This window comes from Babylonia areolata, chromosome 15 (genome assembly GCF_041734735.1).
Source record: "Babylonia areolata isolate BAREFJ2019XMU chromosome 15, ASM4173473v1, whole genome shotgun sequence".
Lineage (NCBI taxonomy): Eukaryota > Metazoa > Mollusca > Gastropoda > Neogastropoda > Buccinidae > Babylonia > Babylonia areolata.
The window spans coordinates 25,417,516-25,437,454 of NC_134890.1; the positions used below are offsets into that span (position 1 = coordinate 25,417,516).

At 40.8% G+C, this 19,939-nt stretch overlaps 1 protein-coding gene across 1 annotated transcript; it reads right to left on the reverse strand.

The window, feature by feature from the left end:
• Nucleotides 1-162: 162 nt before the first annotated feature.
• Nucleotides 163-18,759, reverse strand: LOC143290505 (ribulose-phosphate 3-epimerase-like). Its single transcript, XM_076600005.1, has 5 exons — nucleotides 18,517-18,759; nucleotides 16,954-17,061; nucleotides 14,536-14,672; nucleotides 11,844-11,928; nucleotides 163-5,478 (listed from the first exon to the last, which is right to left on the reverse strand). Exons 1-5 carry the CDS (start codon nucleotides 18,757-18,759, stop codon nucleotides 5,356-5,358), a joined length of 696 nt encoding a protein of 231 aa, XP_076456120.1. The 3' UTR covers nucleotides 163-5,355.
• Nucleotides 18,760-19,939: the final 1,180 nt, after the last annotated feature.

Sequence of the window (19,939 nt, forward strand, 5' to 3'; positions counted from 1 at the left end):
AGTATTTCTTTTTCTCAGCTGGTTACAGAATGGTATTGTTATTTCTTTGCTTTTCATATTCTTCTCGAGAGCCATTTCTTAACGCACAAAGAGAGAGACAGAGAGAGAGAGTCTTTTGAGCAACTAAAGAAAGACAACTCATTCCTAATTTGGCAATTTATATTTGCATAAGTTCTTTCCCTTTGATTAATATTCACCTGCCAAAATACAGAAGAGCAAGCGTCAACTAAAATAGTCATCAATTTTTCAAAAGAGGATTTTTTTAAAATATGTTAATAATCAGAACATACATATGATTATATATATAATACAAAAAATTGTACACAACAATAGTCATACAAAAACAAACAAAAAAATAATGAGAAACTAGCACATCCAATGCACAGTATCAGTATCAGTATCAGTAGCTCAAGGAGACATCACTGCATTCGGTCGAATCCATATACACTACACCACATCTGCCAAGCAGATGCCTGACCAGCAGCGTAACCCAACGCGCTTAGTCAGGACTTCAGAAAAAAAATAAAATAATAATAATAATTAAAAAAATAAAATAAATAAAAAAAACATAAAAATACTACTACTAATAATAATAATGTTGATAAGGCGCAAAATCTTGATGAAGTCAACAATGCACAAAAAAGGAATACATCCACAGTAAGATTGCCCAATTACCAAGTCAAGAAAAAGGACCAGAAATATTCAATGCTTTAAAGGAAAAAAAATACAGGTGAATGGATAAAGGAAGAGATAACAGCAAAAAAAGAGAAAATCCAGAAATGAAAAAAACAGTGATAGAAAAAAAAGAAAAAGATCTCTAGCACAGAAATCCCAAAGAGTGGAGATGCCATTCATATTAAAAGGAGAGATGTGACAGTTTCTCCCATCCTCAACACATACACACTGACCAACACTGAACATCTGAAACAGAAAGAATCCAGGCAGAAACAGAAAGAAGAATCCAAGCATTTGAAACCAAGTGCTTGAGGAGACTACTACACATCTCCTACAAGAAGCACAAGACCAATGACTATGTGCGGAACCTGGTCAGCAACCTTGTTGGGCCCCAAGAACCACTGCTGGCGACTGTCAAATGACGGAAGATGGCATGGTTTGGTCACGTCATATGACATAACACCCTCTCCAAAACCATCCTGCAAGGGACTGTAGTGGGAGATGTCAGATCTCCTCACGACAGCTGCCAACAGAACGCGTGGCGAGCTATGACATCTTCCTCATGTCCCCCTAACGACCCCAGCAGTCGAGGGAATGAGTGAGTGAGTGAGTGAGTGTGAACATCTGAAAATACAGGTGAAACACAGCACACACACACACACACCAACAAGTTAATCCCAGTTTTATATTGATACATGACATTAAAAAAAAAAATTCTAATGATAAACCTCCAACAAAAAGAAATCAGAAAGGATCAACCAACATCAACACCATTTATAGCAAAACAAACAAAAATTATCTACCAAAGTCCCCTTCTGCACATACATACATCCACACAAAGGAAGCCCAATTATCAAAGTCATCTGATTATCATAATTCTCCACACTTAAACAGGTTTTGTTTTGTTTTTGTTGCTAAAAGTCCAGCCAAGCAGGGCCATACCACACTTACACATATTCATTAAGTCAGCAAAAATGGTCTTACAAGCAAAATATACAAAAACCACCGGATGCTATCCCAAATTTGAATAGGTCCAAACATTTTATGTAGAAATCCAACTGTATGCTTTAATAATGGCATGATGGACTTCAAAAAAGGGTACATGAACTCAGATATTCCATTGTTTACAAAGTCAACATTACCCGAGTGAAAATTCTCGATGTAAAAAACTATTTCTGAGTGTGCATCATTCTTTTTGTGTGTGCAGGGGCATGTGTGTGTGTGTGTGTGTGTGTGTGTGTGTGTGTGTGTGTTTGAGAGCCTCTGAACTCAGAACTCAGAACTCATTTGTCATAAAACCATCATAGGAATTATGGACACTATAAGCAAACAAGCAACAAGCAAACAAAAACAAGAGTGATGCTGTGTGTGTGTGTGTGTGTGTGTGTGTGTGTGTGCCCTCGCAGATATATGTTAATCACTTTTTGTGCATGTTTATCAGCATGTGTTTGTGTGTAGCATGCTAAAGTTTGAAAAAAAAAAAAAGAAAAAAAAAAGTGAGACAGAGACCACAGCCCTGAAAACTCTGTGACCGTGTTCCTGACGGAAGAAAATGAAACTCAGGAAGCAGACCATGTTGTATCCTGTTCTCTTTCATTTTGTTTTGTTTTTCCTTTTTATTTTATTTTCCCAACTCCTTCATGTAGCCTTCTGTGTTCTCGGGCCCTAAGACAAACTAGGAGACTTACTGGGAACTCAGAGGGGCATTCTGATTACACGCTTTACCCATCCCACCAACGTGTCAAGGGGGGGAACACAAATAATCAAAGATCAGTTACATGTACTTTGTTACTTCCCTTCCTACAATGATTCTCAGACTTCTCACAGGTATCAAATGACTTCAAATTTCATGAAAATTCCCGTCCTTTTATTGGGGAGTGTGGGTGGGGTTCACACATTTCTATTCAACTGGGTGCATAGAAAAGGAAAGAAAAAGCAAAAAAACACTATAACTTAAGTTAGTGATAAGAAACTCTAGGGAGAGCTGGACAGCTCAAGGGCTTTTGTACTGTCCCACTCTCCCTGGGGTTTCTCATCACTGACTTAATGAGGAATTAATTCTTACCAATGCTAACTCTTGATTTTTTTTTTTTTTTTTTTTTTTTTGACAAAGTTTTCCTTCAAACTTTAATTTTTGTGGAATAGTGCAGGCAATATGATCAAGTGCACAAGTGAAAATCATGACTTCAGCCTGGAAAACCTACATTCTGAAAGTACTGTGCTCATGAAAATGGCAACACATTATTATGTGCAATCCTGAGATTATATATGATGGAAACATCCAGGAAATCCAGGAGGAATGTTACCTGTTTGATTTTTTTTAATTGTCTTTTTTATTCATTTCTTTTAATTCTTTATCATAATATTTCAGTTTCTCCAATCACCAACAACAAAAAGAAAAGAGGACAAAAGGTTTCTTTATGATGGGAAGAGCAGCTGTCTTTTTATTGTGCTTCTGTAGACCATAAAAAAATAATAAAAGAAATAAAAAAAATTAATAATCAACCACAAATATAAATGAATAAATAAGGAGCAGTATCTGTTCTCAAAATTCATTATAAAAAAAAAAGTCAGTACATGAAAAATGAAGTAACAAATTAAACCTCTAAAATATATTACTGCTACTAATGATGTTGATTGCCATAATCATCATCATTGTAATTATAATACTAACGTGATAATGAAAATTTGTAACTTAAAAAAATATATCAAAAAACCCATCACACAGATGTCCTTAGACATGTCAAAAATAAAAAATACAGACAGAGCAGTCCCACAAGAGAACCAAAACCCTCTATAATTAAATTAGAGGCCAAGAGACAGGGTTTGCACCTAACATCATCCTGTCCATATGAAGAACACACACACACATCATCATCATCATCATCTATATTCTGAACTGGATCAGCAAGACCAGATCAAGCTCCCCAAAATGTCACTGTGATTCCTATTTCTTTTCACACCAAATCTTTATAAAAAAAAAAAAAACAACGTATAATAATAATAATAATAAAAATAAGAAGAAGAATAACAATAATAAAATAATGAAATACTTCTTTAAAACAATTCTTTCTCACTCACACACTGGACAATGGGAGCTAAGTCCATGGAAAAGTAGGGTTGCGTCCCTTAAGTTATCAACTTTTTCTCTTTTGCATTGCTTTTTTTTAGTCAAATGTGAATACACAGCACATATAAAACTGATTAATACAAACCATGTGAAGCAGAAGTGGCAGAAATCATGAATGATATTTATCAACAAACATTCAGTGTAAAACATCAAGTTTTCAGGTACAATATTGTCATTATAAATCAGGGCAAAAGAAGACTGAAGCTCACTTCGAAGACTGGATTGGACTGGATTAATTTTACTTGTCACAACAGATTATTTTACTTGAAATTCACTCAGCTCTCCCCAGGGACAAACCATCGCCACAACACTTCAACATCTAATTGCTCTTTCTTTTCTGCCCAGAGGGGACTCATTTCACAATCAAAGTAGATTTTTTTTACATAATTTTGCCTGGGATTGATAACGGGTCTTGTCGTAGGTTCTTTAATGTGTGCTTGTTACAAGCTGCATTAAGAACCTCAGTTTATCGTCTCGTCCTAGAGACCATATCATAAGACTGTTGTTCAGGCAGAGTGGTTACAGACTGATTCCTTAAACATCAGGTCATCTCACAGCATAACAATTCTTTTTTAAAAGCAAACAAAAAAAACCCAAAAAAACAATAGTTGTTGCAAAACATCTTGAACTGGAGAAGAAGAATAGAAATGATCATCCAGCTAAAAGAAAAGGTGATCACAACAGTGGACATGTGCTAATACACTTGACGTTATATGAATATATATTTCCTGTGGATGGAAACACAAATCATTTTATCAGCAATATGACTCAGTCAGTAACTCCTGCAACCCACACACAACCATCATCTTCCTTCTTTACCTCCCTCTACACCCCCCTTACCCCATCTCTGCCTTTTTCCATTCCACTTTATCCATAGTGTGTGTGTACATGTGTGTGTTGAAATGAATGATTGCCTACATGTCTGAATCACCCTTAGTGAACAGACATCAAACCAAAGAGAAGATGAAATATATATGATCCTTGAAGTAGCAGCAACACACCCTATTATGATGCTTCTTTCAGCCTAGAGGAAATAAGTAAGAGAGAGAGAGAGGGAGAATGTGTGTATGTGTGTCAGAGAGAAACAGAGACAGACAATCAGACTGACACAGACAGAGAAAGACAGAGAAAGAGAGAAAAAGAGAGATTTTGCACTGAGGCTGTCATAAATGTGACCAAGCGCGCTATGCTTGCTCCAAAAATGCTCACACACAGGCTACAGCAGACGACGTTTTCCCTCCTAACCCCTGCACAGAATATGTGACGTCACTCCGCTTACATCATTTTGTCCTCGCCAGACCACCTGATGATGGCTCGACCAGTGTCAAAGTATTGAACTATTGATGTTAAACCATATCTAAATCAATCCACCAACTTAAGAAGAATCACATGGACACACACATACCTGTGCACATGTGCACTCACATAGACACACACACACCACAATGCATGCTTAAACACTAAAACACACACACACAAAATGCGTCATATTTCTTTTTTCTTTTCTTTTTTTCTTCTTTTTTTAAAACAAAAACAAACAAAAAAACACTTTATGTTTTCAGCTGTGAATTTTGAATGGCTTCGTTGACAATCGCTCGCATGTAGTCGATGGCCTCCTTCGGATTGTCATGCTTTACCAACGCACTGCCAGACACTATAACATTGGCACCCACCTGAAAAAAGAAAAAGCAAGAGTCTTTTCAAACACAATCATCATTATGAATAAAAATCATACCATCATCATTACAATAATGATAATCATCATAATCCAGATTGGCCCTCACACCTCTCAGGCAGAAATTTTGTGGTGTTTACAACAAAAAAATTATACATACACATAAACATACATGCATCCAGTACATCAAACACAAACAAAGAAATGCACACACCTTCAAACACACCTACAGAGATGCCAACCCCTATCAACTGTTTGTAGAAACAATCAGGAAATTTGGCAGAAACGTTCTGAGTTTGGTAGGAGCACTTGGACTCCGAGCAACATCAGCAAACCGGGCACAGATGCTGTTTGACTTGAGACGCAACTTGATTCAGCCATGTTCTCTCTTGTTCAGGCAAATGATTAAGCTGACTGGTCCACTCAATGCTGTTTCAATGTAAACACGCTCACAATTAGCTGAGCATCATCACATGAGGCCAAGGTTAGTAGTCACTGACGGGCGCAATAGCCGAGTGGTTAAGGCGTTGGACTGTCAATCTGAGGGTCCCGGGTTCGAATCACGGTGACGGCGCCTGGTGGGTGAAGGGTGGAGATTTTTACGATCTCCCAGGTCAACATATGTGCAGACCTGCTAGTGTCTGAACCCCCTTCGTGTGTATATGCAAGCAGAAGATCAAATGCGCACGTTAAAGATCCTGTAATCCATGTCAGCGTTCGGTGGGTTATGGAAACAAGAACATACCCAGCATGCACACCCCCGAAAATGGAGTATGGCTGCCTACATGGCGGGGTAAAAACGGTCATACACGTAAAAGCCCACTCGTGTGCATACGAGTGAACGTGGGAGTTGCAGCCCACGAACGAAGAAGAAGAAGAAGAAGAAGTAGTCACTGCCCTGGCCTCGTGATCGATAAGTCTAGAGCGTCTGGGTAATGTTACGACAGGAAAGCGTGTGGCCGTGCTATTTAGTCGAAAAATGAACTTGTCAGAACAATTTTGATGTTTGCATAACATTGGAACAAACCGCGATCAAGTGTAACAAAATACAGTGGAATCGTATCAGTTGGCATCTCTGCAACTGTGCGTGCACATTCACAACCAGCAGAAGCCCAAGATCATCCGACAGATAGACTGACAGATAGACAGACAGACTGACAGATAGACAGGCAGAGTGAAAAGGACAGACAGACAGACAGACAGACTGACAGATAGACAGGCAGAGTGAAAAGGACAGACAGACAGACAGACTGACAGATAGACAGGCAGAGTGAAAAAGACAGACAGACAGACAGACTGACAGATAGACAGGCAGAGTGAAAAAGACAGAGAGACAGACAGACTGACAGATAGACAGGCAGAGTGAAAAAGACAGAGAGACAGACAGACTGACAGATAGACAGGCAGAGTGAAAAAGACAGACAGACAGACTGACTGACAGACAGGCATAGTGAAAAAGACTGAGAGACAGACAGACTGACAGACAGGTAGAGTGAAAAAGACAGAGAGACAGACATACTGACATATAGACAGGTAGAGTGAAAAAGACAGAGAGACAGACAGACTGATGGACAGACAGGCAGAGTGAAAAAGACAGAGAGACAGACAGACTGACGGATAGACAGAGTGACAGAGTGAAAAAGACAGACAGACAGAGAGAATCTGACAGAGACAGAGACAAGACAAGACAAACAGTTCACTGAACCAGGCCATCTGATCATGTCAAAGGGAACAGTGGGGGAGTGGGGGGTAAAAATCAAACATAAGAAAACAATGTTCATCAACATTACCTGCTATGGGTTTTTAAATTACACAATCTGTTCATGTCTGAGAGCCTTAGAGAATGTGAGAGAAAGAGAAAAATCAAGACAGACGGGCAGAAAGAGAGACAGACATGAGACACAGACATAATCAGACAGAAAGACAGACAGTGCACCTGTGGTCTCATTTCCAAAGATAAACCGGAGTAGTGAGTACTGAACACAATCTTAAGTTGTTAAGGTAAAACACTGTACTCTAAGTGAATCTTAAGCTGGTCACTATCTTGTTCTCTGCTCCAAAAATATAAGAACTTCCCCAGAAGAACTCTTAGTTGGTTATGTATCTGTCAGTTAAAACACATGATTTGTTGTTGTGGGGTTGTTGTGTTGTTGTTCTTGTGTTTTCTTTCTTTTCTTTCCTTTTTTCTTTCTTTTTTTTTAAAGCATCTGATCCGGTGCTGTATCTTTTTGCCTTTTATATATGGAGTGATGGCCTAGAGGTAACGCGTCCGCCTAGGAAGCAAGAGAATCTGAGCGCGCTGGTTCAAATCACGGCTCAGCCGCCAATATTTTCTCCCCCCTCCACTAGACCCTGAGTGGTGGTCTGGATGCTAGTCATTCTGATGAGACAATAAACCGAGGTCCCGTGTGCAGCATGCACTTAGCGCACGTAAAAGAACCCAAGGCAACAAAAATGTTGTTCCTGGCAAAATTCTGTAGAAAAATCCACTTCGATAGGAAAAACAAATAAAACTGCATGCAGGAAAAAATACCAATTAAATGGGTGGTGCTGTAGTGTAGTGACGCGCTCTCCCTGGGGAGAGCAGCCCAAATTTCACACAGAGAAATCTGTTGTGATAAAAAGAAATATAAATAAATAAATAAATAAATATATATATATATATATATATATCTAAATCCCCTGAACCATCTGTCATTCCCTCCCCTTGTCTCCGTTCACCCTCCCTCTTCCCTGGCCCACTCCCACCCCCTCTCTCTTTCCTTCCTCCTTTCTGCCTCCCCTCCTCCTCCCCTCTCTATCTCTCCTTCCCACCCCCCTTTCTCCCCTATGCTGTTGCTGCCCCTTCCTCCCCCCACCCCCCCTTCAGTCTAATATCATCATCTTAGATGAACGGACTATGAATAAATAAACGAACGATCCCTCTACCCTAGCTTCCTCTCTCCCTTCACTTAGTCACCTCTCTGCCCCCTCCTCTGTCTCTCTCCCCCTCTCTCTCTGTCTCTCTTTCTTTCACTCTTTGTCTCTTTCTTTCTTTCTCACTCTCTTCCTTTTTTATTTCTCTCACTCTCCCTGTCTCTCTCTTTCTCTCTCTATCTCTTTCTTTCTCTGTGTATTCCCCCCCCCCTCTCTCTTTCTCCCCTCTCCCTCTCTCTCTCTCTCTGTATATATACATATCTTCCTGCCCCTCTTTGTTTCTCTCTCTCTTTCACACACACACACACACACACACACACACACACACATACACATAAAATTAAAATAGAAATAAAATAAACCATATATAAAAATATATAAGTATATAACTCTCCATATAACAGTCATCAGACTTCCTTTCTTTCTCATTTGGTCATACATGTAAGCACAGCCCTGGCAACATCCTGTGTTTCACACCGGTGATCAGGAGATAAACACGACAGCCACTATACAACAGCTGGCGTCCACCACACACCCTATATTGTAACACACAAACGGTATTAAGATACCGCCTCTGACATTTCTGCACTACAATGGCAGCGACCCAAAGAGGTGAATGTGAGCAAAAAGTCCAGAGTACAGGCACAAGCTGAACGGAAGACACAAGTCTGAATCGAGTCATGGCACACGATACAGATGTATGTCCTCCGGTACATGTCAGTGATACATGTACTCTCTCTTTCAGTCTCTTGCTCTTTGTTTCTTTGCAACATCACCTTTACTGGGGAAGAAGTATAGAGTTATCTTAAGAATGACTGATCGTTTGCACAAAAATACACATGTTAAATCTAAAATGATATCATATGCAATATAAATAGAACAACATACAGGCACACTGATGAGTTCTGTGTTTTTCTCCTGTGTTATTTCATAATGTCAAACTAGCTTGAAATATCTGACAGTGTTTTTCTTTTTTCTTTTTATTGTCACAGTTTCTTGTGTGTTTCTTGTTCAAACAAGCTGTTCTTCAACTGATAAGACTGGAGGTGGAACTGGAAAAATACTGATCCAATGTCAACACTACTCTGTGTGTGTGTGTGTGTGTGTGTGTGTGTGTGTGTGCCTGTGCGTGTGTGTGTGTGTGTGTGTGTGTGTGTCTCTGTGTGGGTGTGTCTGTGTGGGTGTGTGTCTCTGTGAGTGTGTGTGGGCGGGGGGTTCGGAGGGGGGTGGTGGGTGGGGGGGGGGAGGGGGTTGGAATCAGCTGACTGTCCAATCAAAAGGACTAACAGTAACACCCAGACCAGCAACACTCTAGGTCTAGCGGAGGGGGGCACTCACTTCCAAGCTGGGCGAATTACCCAAGGCCAGCGCTCTCCTGTGCGGTGTGGGTGAGTGTGTATGTGTACATCATGTGTGATCTTCTGCATTCCACTGATTCTGTTTGCAGAAAATGAAGAAGCTAGTAGACGGGCGCAACAGCCGAGTGGTTAAAGCGTTGGACTGTCAATCTGAGGGTCCCGGGTTGAATCACGGTGACGGCGCCTGGTGGGTAAAGGGTGGAGATTTTTACGATCTCCCAGGTCAACATATGTGCAGACCTGCTAGTGCCTTAACCCCCTTCGTGTGTATATGCAAGCAGAAGATCAAATACGCACGTTAAAGATCCTGTAATCCATGTCAGCGTTCGGTGTGTTATGGAAACAAGAACATACCCAGCATGCACACCCCCGAAAACGGAGTATGGCTGCCTACATGGCAGGGTAAAAATGGTCATACACGTAAAAGCCCACTCGTGTGCATACGAGTGAATGCAGAAGAAGAAGAAGAAGAAGAAGCTAGTAGCCAGATCACTAGTGGTGCCCCTACAGTCATGAGACAATGGGACAGAAAGGAAAGATTATTTATAGTGCATTTGTCACAATAACCCCAGAGCCAAGGATGATAGTGCGTTTGTCCCCATTACCTCAGAGCCATGGATAATTGTGTGCATGTCCCAATAACCTCAAAGCCATAGATTATAGTGTGTTTGTCCCCTTAACATCGGAGCCAAGGATTATAGTGTGTTTGTCCCTTAAAGTCTTAACTCCCGAGAGCAAGGTTTCGGTTGCGCATGCGCACTAGAGCCTATCCATAAAAGGGAAAGGGGCGGAGTTCATCTATAAAAAGCGCGAGCACGTGTCCGGTAGAAATGTAAACATGTGGGAGGTGAAAGCAAAACAAAGACTGACTCACTGTTAGCCGAGAAAGATATCCGTGTACTCCTGCCACACAATGTGGTCGTTTACGGTTGCCAACGTCGAGGGGCTGTCTGCATGCTTTCCAATTCTCACCGGACAGTACCACGTGCTGGTGCTATTTTTATCTGACAGACACGTCTAGCGCAAACACAAACGGCTCTAGCTCCGCCCCTTTTCTCTGCATTCAAATTTTGTATTACGTGTAGCTGACACATTTTGTACTTTCCAAAGTCAATTCAGGTCTAGATTGGAAGCTGCTAGGCAAATCTCGCTCTCTGCCATAAATGAAGCCAAACCGTAGCTTTATTAGGCTTTTATTTTGAATAAACCTTCACCGACGTCACAGTGTCAGACTCTGGTGAGAAACTGGCTTGATTCAAATCGCCCGCCATTTATAGTCCGGTTCAGGCTTTAACACCGGAGCCAAGGATTATAGTGTGTTTGTCCCCTCAACACCGGAGCCAAGGATTATAGTGTGTTTGTCCCCTTAACACCGGAGCCAAGGATTATAGTGTGTTTGTCCCCTCAACACCGGAGCCAAGGATTATAGTGTGTTTGTCCCCTTAACACCGGAGCCAAGGATTATAGTGTGTTTGTTCCCATTACTTCAGGGCCAAGCACTATAGTGCATTTGTCCCCATTGCCTCTGAGCCAAGGATTATAGTGTGTTTCTCCGCACAACCTCAAAGCCAAGGATTATAGTGCATTTGTTCCCATAACTCTGGAGCCAATGATTATAGTGTGTTTCTCCGCATAACCTCAGAGCCAAGCACTATAGTACATTTGTCCCCACTGCCTCAGAGCCAAGGATTATAGCGCATTTGTCCCCAACTCTTTAGCCAAGGATTCTAGTGCGTTTGTCCCCATAACCTCAAGAGCCAAGGGTAACGGTATGCTTGTCCCCAGAACCTTGGGACCAAGGATTATAGTGCGCTTGTCCCCACAAACCCAGAGTCAAGGATTACAGTGCGTTTGTCCCCACAACACCAGAGCCAAGGATTACAGTGAGTGTGTCCCCACAACCCCAGAGCCAAGGATTATAGTGTGTCGCCACAACCCCAGAGACAAGGATTATAGTGAGTGTGTCCCCACAACCCCAGAGCCAAGGATTACAGTGAGTGTGTCCCCATAATCCCCAGCACCAAGGATAATGGTGCGTGTGTCCCCATGATGCCTGAGCCAAGAGAGCAGAAAAAGGAAAGCCACTCACTTCAGCACACTGCTGGATGGTCTTGGGCCCCACCCCTCCGTCCACCTCAATGTCCAGGTTCTTGTACTTCTCCCTCAGGTGTTTCCACACCCAGTCACACAGCTCCTTTTCTACCTGCTCCCTTACATCTCTAGCAACAACTAGTTTAGTAAGTCATTTCAACATACTGATCTGGATTGACAAGAAGCTGTTTAAATGTTTTTACATGATGTTTATATCTATCTGGATGATGTAAGGCTCTTTGAGCAGCAGCATTTGTACTGGATATCGCATCATAGAAACGTTATGTATCATTATTATTATCAATTTTATTATTCAATACAGCAATGTGGAGGTTCACACTGTTCAATTTGTACATGCTCCTCTGATTTCAAGCAACTAGTTTAGTATTTCAGGGTTTTTTTCAGTTTTCAGTTTCAATGTATGAAAGCATACGGACTGGTCAATATACACTACACCACATCTTCACTTCTTTTGGGTTTTTTTTGTTTGTTTGTTTGTTTGTTTTTTTAATCAAAATACAACAAGGAACAGGTGTCTGTTCTTCACTTAAACCCTATGTGCTTTGAGTTTAGTAGTTACAAAAATATAGTAATACTAATATACAAATTTAAATACAGCAATGTGGAGTAAGACACATGGCAGTAAATATCTCCCTCCTGTCCTCATAAAATGATGTCAAAATCATGTTTCAATTTTTATAAAACAACCTTTCAAAGGTTTTGAATGTCACAAAATGGCACACATTCACACATATATAATAGTTTGTTTTTTTTAATACACACATTAATCATGCACAATTCACACCTTAACTACAACTTGCAACATGTCAACCTCACATTTTCAATTAAAGAAAAGTATCCCAACATTAAGTAAGGTGAAGAAGGCATTCTTTCCAGACAGGAACAATACAGACCACAGAGAAAGAAACACACCATGGCCAGATACACACAGAGTGTCCACAGACCTTAGGTCGCCGACAATGAAGCTCTGAACACAGATAAAACAGACCACACAGAAAGAAACAGACACACCAACAGTGTCCACAGACCTTAAGTCGCAAACAATGAAGCTCTGAATACAGATAAAACAGACCACAGACAAAGAAACAGACAACAGCCAGACACACCAACAGTAACCACAGACCTTAGGCTGCAAACAATGAAGCTCTGAACACAGATAAAACAGACCACACAGAAAGAAACAGACAACAGCCAGACACACCCACAGTGTCCACAGACCTTAGGTCGCCAACAATGAAGCTCTGAATACAGATAAAACAGACCACAGACAAAGAAACAGACAACAGCCAGACACACCCACAGTGTCCACAGACCTTAGGTCGCCAATAATGAAGTTCTGAACACAGATAAAACAGACCACAGACAAAGAAACAGACAACAGCCAGAGACACCAACAGTAACCACAGACGTTGGACTGCCAACAATGAAGTTCTGGGCACAGATAAAACAGACCACAGACAAAGAAACAGACAATAGCCACAGAGGGAAAAACATCCAGTGTCCACAGACTTTAGGTCGCCAACAATGAAGTTCTGAATACAGATAAAACAGACCACAGACAAAGAAACAGACAACAGCCAGACACACCAACAGTGTCCACAGACCTTAGGTCGCCAACAATGAAGTTCTGAACACAGATAAAACAGACCACAGACAAAGAAACAGACAACAGCCAGACACACCAACAGTAACCACAGACCTTAGGCTGCAAACAATGAAGCTCTGAACACAGATAAAACAGACCACAGACAAAGAAACAGACAATAGCCACAGAGGGACAAACATCCACAGTGTCCACAGACCTTAGGTCACCAACAATGAAGTTCTGAACACAGATAAAACAGACCACACAGAAAGAAACAGACAATATCCACACACCCACAGTGTCCACAGACGTTGGACTGCCAACAATGAAGTTCTGGGCACAGATAAAACAGATCACACAGAAAGAAACAGACAACAGCCAGACACACCAACAGTGTCCACAGATGTTGGACTGCCAACAATGAAGTTCTGAACACAGATAAAACAGACCACACAGAAAGAAACAGACAATATCCACACACCCACAGTGTCCACAGACGTTGGACAGCCAACAATGAAGCTCTGAACACAGATAAAACAGACCACAGACAATGAAACAGACAACAGCCAGACACACCAACAGTGTCCACAGACCTTGGGCAGGCAGTCAGCAATGAAGCTCTGAATACAGATAAAACAGAACACAGACAAAGAAACAGACAACAGCCAGACAAACCCACAGTGCCCACAGACCTAAAGTCGCCAACAATGAAGCTCTGAACACAGATTAAACAGACCACACAGAAAGAAACAGACAACAGCCATGGAGACACAATGTGTCAACAGACCTTGGGCTGCCAACAATGAAGTTCTTGCCACAGATAAAACAGACCACAGACAAAGAAACAGACAACAGCCAGGCACACCCACAGTGTCCACAAACCTTAAACAGCCAAAAATGAAGCTCTGAACACAGATAAAACAGACCACAGACAAAGAAACAGACAACAGCTAGACAGACACACCCAGACACATCCACAGAGTACACAGACCTTGGGCCATCAACAATGAAGCTCTGAACACAGATTAAACAGACAACAAAGAAAGAAACAGACAACAGCCAGAGAGACACAATGTGTCAACAAACCTTGGGCAGGCAGTCCGCAATGAAGCTCTGGCCCCCAAAACCTGGGTTGACGGTCATGATGAGGATGAGGTCCACCATATCCACATAGGGCAGCACCACACTGACGTCAGTGGGAGGGTTGATGGCCAGACCCACCTGCACAAGTGGCCCAGTGGTAACACATTCGCCCAGGAAGTGAGAGATCCTGAGGGCATGGGATCGAATCCCACACACACCAGAAATTTGTTCCCCTCCACTAGACCTCGAGTGGTGGTCTATCTAGATGCTAAACATTCGGATGAGACAATAAAACAAGGACTTGTGTGAAGCATGCACTAAGCGCACGAAAAAGTGAAGTGTTGTGATGTGATATCGTGTGATGTGCTGTGCTTTGCTGTGATGTGATGTGGTATGTGATGTGATGTGATATGATGTGCTGTGATGTGATGAGATCTGATAAGCTGAAGCGATATTTAGTATGCTGTGCTGCGCATTCAGTGAGGTTCAGCATCAGTTTCACAACATGCACTGACACAGTGTTCAGTCTTCTGTGTGAAATTCATGCATTCCTCTTTCTCTTCCTTTTGAGAACATGAATATTTTATTAACCACTCTGTGTGTGTGTGTGTGTGTGTGTGTGTGTGTGTTGTGTGTGTGTGTCTGTCTGTCTGTGTGTGTGTCTGCATGTGTGTGTCTGCATGTGTGTTTAAATGCGCGTATATACCCACCCTTGCACATCCTTGTCATTCAAAGTGAATCCATCTGTGTGCACGTGTGCGTGTGTGTGTGCTTTTCACCTTTTTTTTTTTCCCCTGGAACTACCCCTTTGTCACCATAGGATCTTTCATACATGTTCATAATTTCAAGGTGATCAGGTCTCCATGAGGCAAGCAGCCTGGATTTCACACAGAAACATGCAGAAACAGGAACATTATGCCATACACTACATTACAGTACAATGACCACACCAAAACATAGACAGACTGATATGCAGGCACTGACAACACCCAACTGTTTACATTATACACATGAATGATATACGACAAGGGAGTTCTGCAGCAGAGCTATGCAGGTATGCAGGTTAGCACTGACCTAGAATCACTACACATAACCCTTCACACTGCCTTGGCCAACAGGGCTTTGTTGATTTTTCTTTCTTTTTTTTTCTTTTTTTTTTTTTTTTTACAGTCAAGTATGACACCATGATCACAAGGAGCAGCTCAAAGGGCACTGGGAAAGACAGAGACCCTACACAGTCTGCAAACACACACACATTACCTGAAATAGCAGATGAAAACAAACCATACATTCTATATTTTTAATGCATAACAACCAGGAACACACACACACACACACACACACACACACACAGAGTGCACACACACACACACACAAATAAATATGTTTCCACACACACACACACACACACACACACACACACACACACACACACACACACACAAATAAATATGTTTACACACACACACACACACACACACACACAGCTAGTGGGAACCACTTTCTGTGAGTGGATATATATATTTTGTCAAAACCCCCTATGTTACAATTTGTTTGAATAATAAAAACTGACTGTACTGACAATCTGACTAAAGTACAGACACAAATAAGCACACATTACACTGACAGAAAAACACAGAACTGGACACACATACACACACGTGCTCAAATATTGAAACACACAGTATACACACAAATTACTTCACAGTTATCAACTATAAAGACCATGAGAGGAGAGGCAAACAAACATTTGTTTTTCTAATAAATAAAACAAAGAAAACTTTGAAGCAGAACTACTTTCACTTCAGTATGTTCATCAGTGCACTTCATCAGAATTAACAGTCTTGTATAAATGATAGGTTGTCTTGATAACTGAGCATCATCCATTCAATAATGTCTGCTGGAATCAGGTGGTCAAGCGTTCCAGTCGATTGCTAGTCTCCCTCCACAAACGGTCCACAACTATTCACTGACACAGATACAAAAGACTTTTTTTTTCTTTTTTTTTTAAAGGGATCTTCTTCTTCCTTTCTGCGTTCACTCGTATGCACACGAGTGGGCTTTTATGTGTATGACCGTTTTTACCCCGCCATGTAGGCAGCCATACCCCGTTTTCAGGATTACAGGATCTTTAACGTGCGTATTTGATCTTCTGCTTGCATATACACACGAAGGGGGTTCAGGCACTAGCAGGCCTGCACATATGTTGACCTGGGAGATCGCAAAAATCTCCACCCTTTACCCACCAGGCGCCGTCACCGTGATTCGAACCCGGGACCCTCAGATTGACAGTCCAACGCTTTAACCACTCGGCTATTGCGCCCGTCAGAAGAAATCTATACAAAAGACTTTAACAATAACATTATGGTTTTTACATGCGCCCACTATAGTGACGTATACATCACTATGACTATCAGACCTTCATTCCTGCTTCCTTGACCTTGCGGATGCAAGCAATGGGGTCAGACGTGGCTTCATGGTGGAATGTGTACATGTTGGCCCCCGCATCCGCCATGTCTCCCACCCACTGCAATATATAGATAACAATCATCATCTACATCGTAATAATCATTATCATTATTGTATCATCATCATCAACAACACCGTCATCATCTGATCAAGTCACCATCATAACCTCATTTCATCACATCAATCAATGTGAATAAACATTTATAGATTTCTGAAATATGAAGTATGATTACCCTCGACCAGTCTCTGTGTGGCCCTTAAATATATGTGTATATTATACTTTACATTTACTTGTTTTCACTATATTATTTTATAAACTTTAAAGCAGATATGTAACATGGTTCAATCCACACCTCTGATGCCTCCTTGAAACTCATTCAAGTATACATAATAAAATAATTTTCCTACTTCAGATTAAGGGTTTAGGAATCTGTCAAAGCATGAACCCCATGTACAACTGAAAGAAAAGATCTTCGGGGGCAAGGAGTTTATGTGTGTAAACCTATAACCTGTTTCTTTTAATGGAGTTTCTTGTTCATTTTCATTTTCTTGGAGGCGTCAAAGCCACAACATGCAGACTGATCCATATATTTTATGTTAAAAATGTAAAATCCATCTGCTCTATAAAATATTTTTTTCAATGAAATGCAAGAAAAACAGATGAAGGAAGGAAGAAAAAAGAAACAAATAAAGAATGGCACTGGGAAGGAGCAATGAATGATTGAAACTAAAAGAAACGAACAAAGGGAAGAGAAGAAATGAAAGAAATTAAAGAAAGAAAATAACTCCACCCACATCTTAAAATAATGAATTATACTTGTAGATTTTTTTTAATCATTTTGTGGTCATGACAGATAAGAAAATATATGGTCCCATTGCAATTGTCATAAACATTAAAACTATTTGAAATGCATTACTCATATGTGTTTATTCCACATATTCAATGATCTAATGCAAAACGTGCAATGTCATGGTGACAGTCAAATTCTTATTCTAATTTCACGTTTAACTGTACCACCTGAAACAAAAGAAGATGGCAAACCAATCATTGGTTGCAAAACATGGGGTGGTGCAGTGGCAGTAAAATTCTTTTCACTTGTTTAACTGCACCATTTGAAACAAAAGCTGATGGCAATGCACTGATTCATTGCAAAACATGCGATGTCATGGTGACAGATAATTTTTTATTCTCGTTTTAAGTTCGTTGTACCACTTGAACTGAAAGACTGCAATGAATTGAAGCAGTTGATAAACTCTCTCTCTCTCTCTCTCTCTCTCTCCATGGTGTCGCATAATGTATCATTCTGGTAGTGTTTCAGAGAGATAAAGCTTCATACGTCTTCCGCTCTGTGATCTTGGTCGTCTTTTAGACTCTCTAGACAATACTGCTGCTGTTTCACAAGCCATACCAAGCAATGATAAAATAAATACGATTCAGTCAATGAAACCTGCATTCGTGATCCGAGCTGTATTTTGTAATGTTCAATATCACAATAGCAGACGACGCACTCACCTGCTCTGGATTTGAGACCATCATGTGCATCTCGAAGAACGTGTTTGGCATTTTCGGTCTCAAGCATTTTACAATAGGATGTCCAAAAGTAAGATTCGGAACAAAATGCCCGTCCATGACGTCAAGATGCAGGTAATCTGATCCACTGTCCATCAGTCGCTGGCATTCTGAGGCAAGAGAGGACAGATCGGCATTCAGGATTGATGGACCGATCGCGCACGAGCAACCGTTCGACAGCGCCATTTTGTATTAAGTGAATGGAAAAGTAGGATCGGTGCGTGGTGGGAAAAAAAAGTTTGACAAAAATTGTTTATTGTGATTGTGTTGAAGGCATTTCAATATTTTATCCTTAATTTTTATATCTATTTCAAAGAAAATGTTCGATCTGTTTACAACTCTCTGTCTCTGTCTGTCTGTCTATCTGTGTCTCTCTGTCTGTCTGTCTGCGGTCTGTTTGTCTCTGTGTGTCTGTCTGTCTCTCTCTCTCTCTCTCTCTCTCTCTCTCTCTCTCTCTTTCTCTCTCTCTCTCTCTCTCTCAAAACCGCAGAACTCCTGAGCTTGGTATATGAAATCGAATGATCATGTTTTACTCTTCTCCTTTTTTTTTTTTTTTTCGGTCAAGTCGTTTCACGACTGAGGGGTATCCTTTGAACTTAAAATATAATAGACTGAATCATTTATTCTGCCACTTCACCAGAAGGAGATGTTAACAATCCCAACAGATCCACAAAGCCATCTCTCTTACCATTATATAGATAATGAAATGTTTCTTACAATATTAAACCGTATTATGAACATAAGAGTACAAGAAAATTATATTACTCTCCGTGACCACCAAGCAGGCGTTCAGTTAAGAAAGGACACCCAACAATATGTCATATTTTTGCTCTTCTGGTATTGGTGCAAAAGCTTTTTTGCCCAGTAATTCTCAGCTTTATGCAGTTTTCATTGATTTCGAGAAAGCCCTTGATTCCAAAACAGACATATGATTATAATATGGCCAATATTGTATAAAATGGTGTAAGAGATAAAGTGTATGAATGTATATTTTTCATCAGTAAAATGAAGAGTTTGGTGTCAGTGGTGCTCACTGGGCACTTGACATATTATATAGACTGTACAGTTGGAGTAAAACAAGGTGGTGTCTGCAGTCCAGTGTTGTTCTCAATTCCTTTTTTTTTTTTTTTTTTATCACTTAGATTTCAATTTCAATTTTAGTCTTTTAGCCGAGGAGGCGTCACTGCGTTCGGAAAAATCCATATATGCGCTACACGTACCACATCTGCTACAGTAGGCATGCCTGACCAGCAACATATCCCAACTGACGCGCTTAGTCATGCCTAGAGTACGTGCCGTGCCTATTTTTTTCTTCAGGTTTTGTGTGTACATATCCGAGTGGCCTCGGACTGTTTCTTCCACAGAA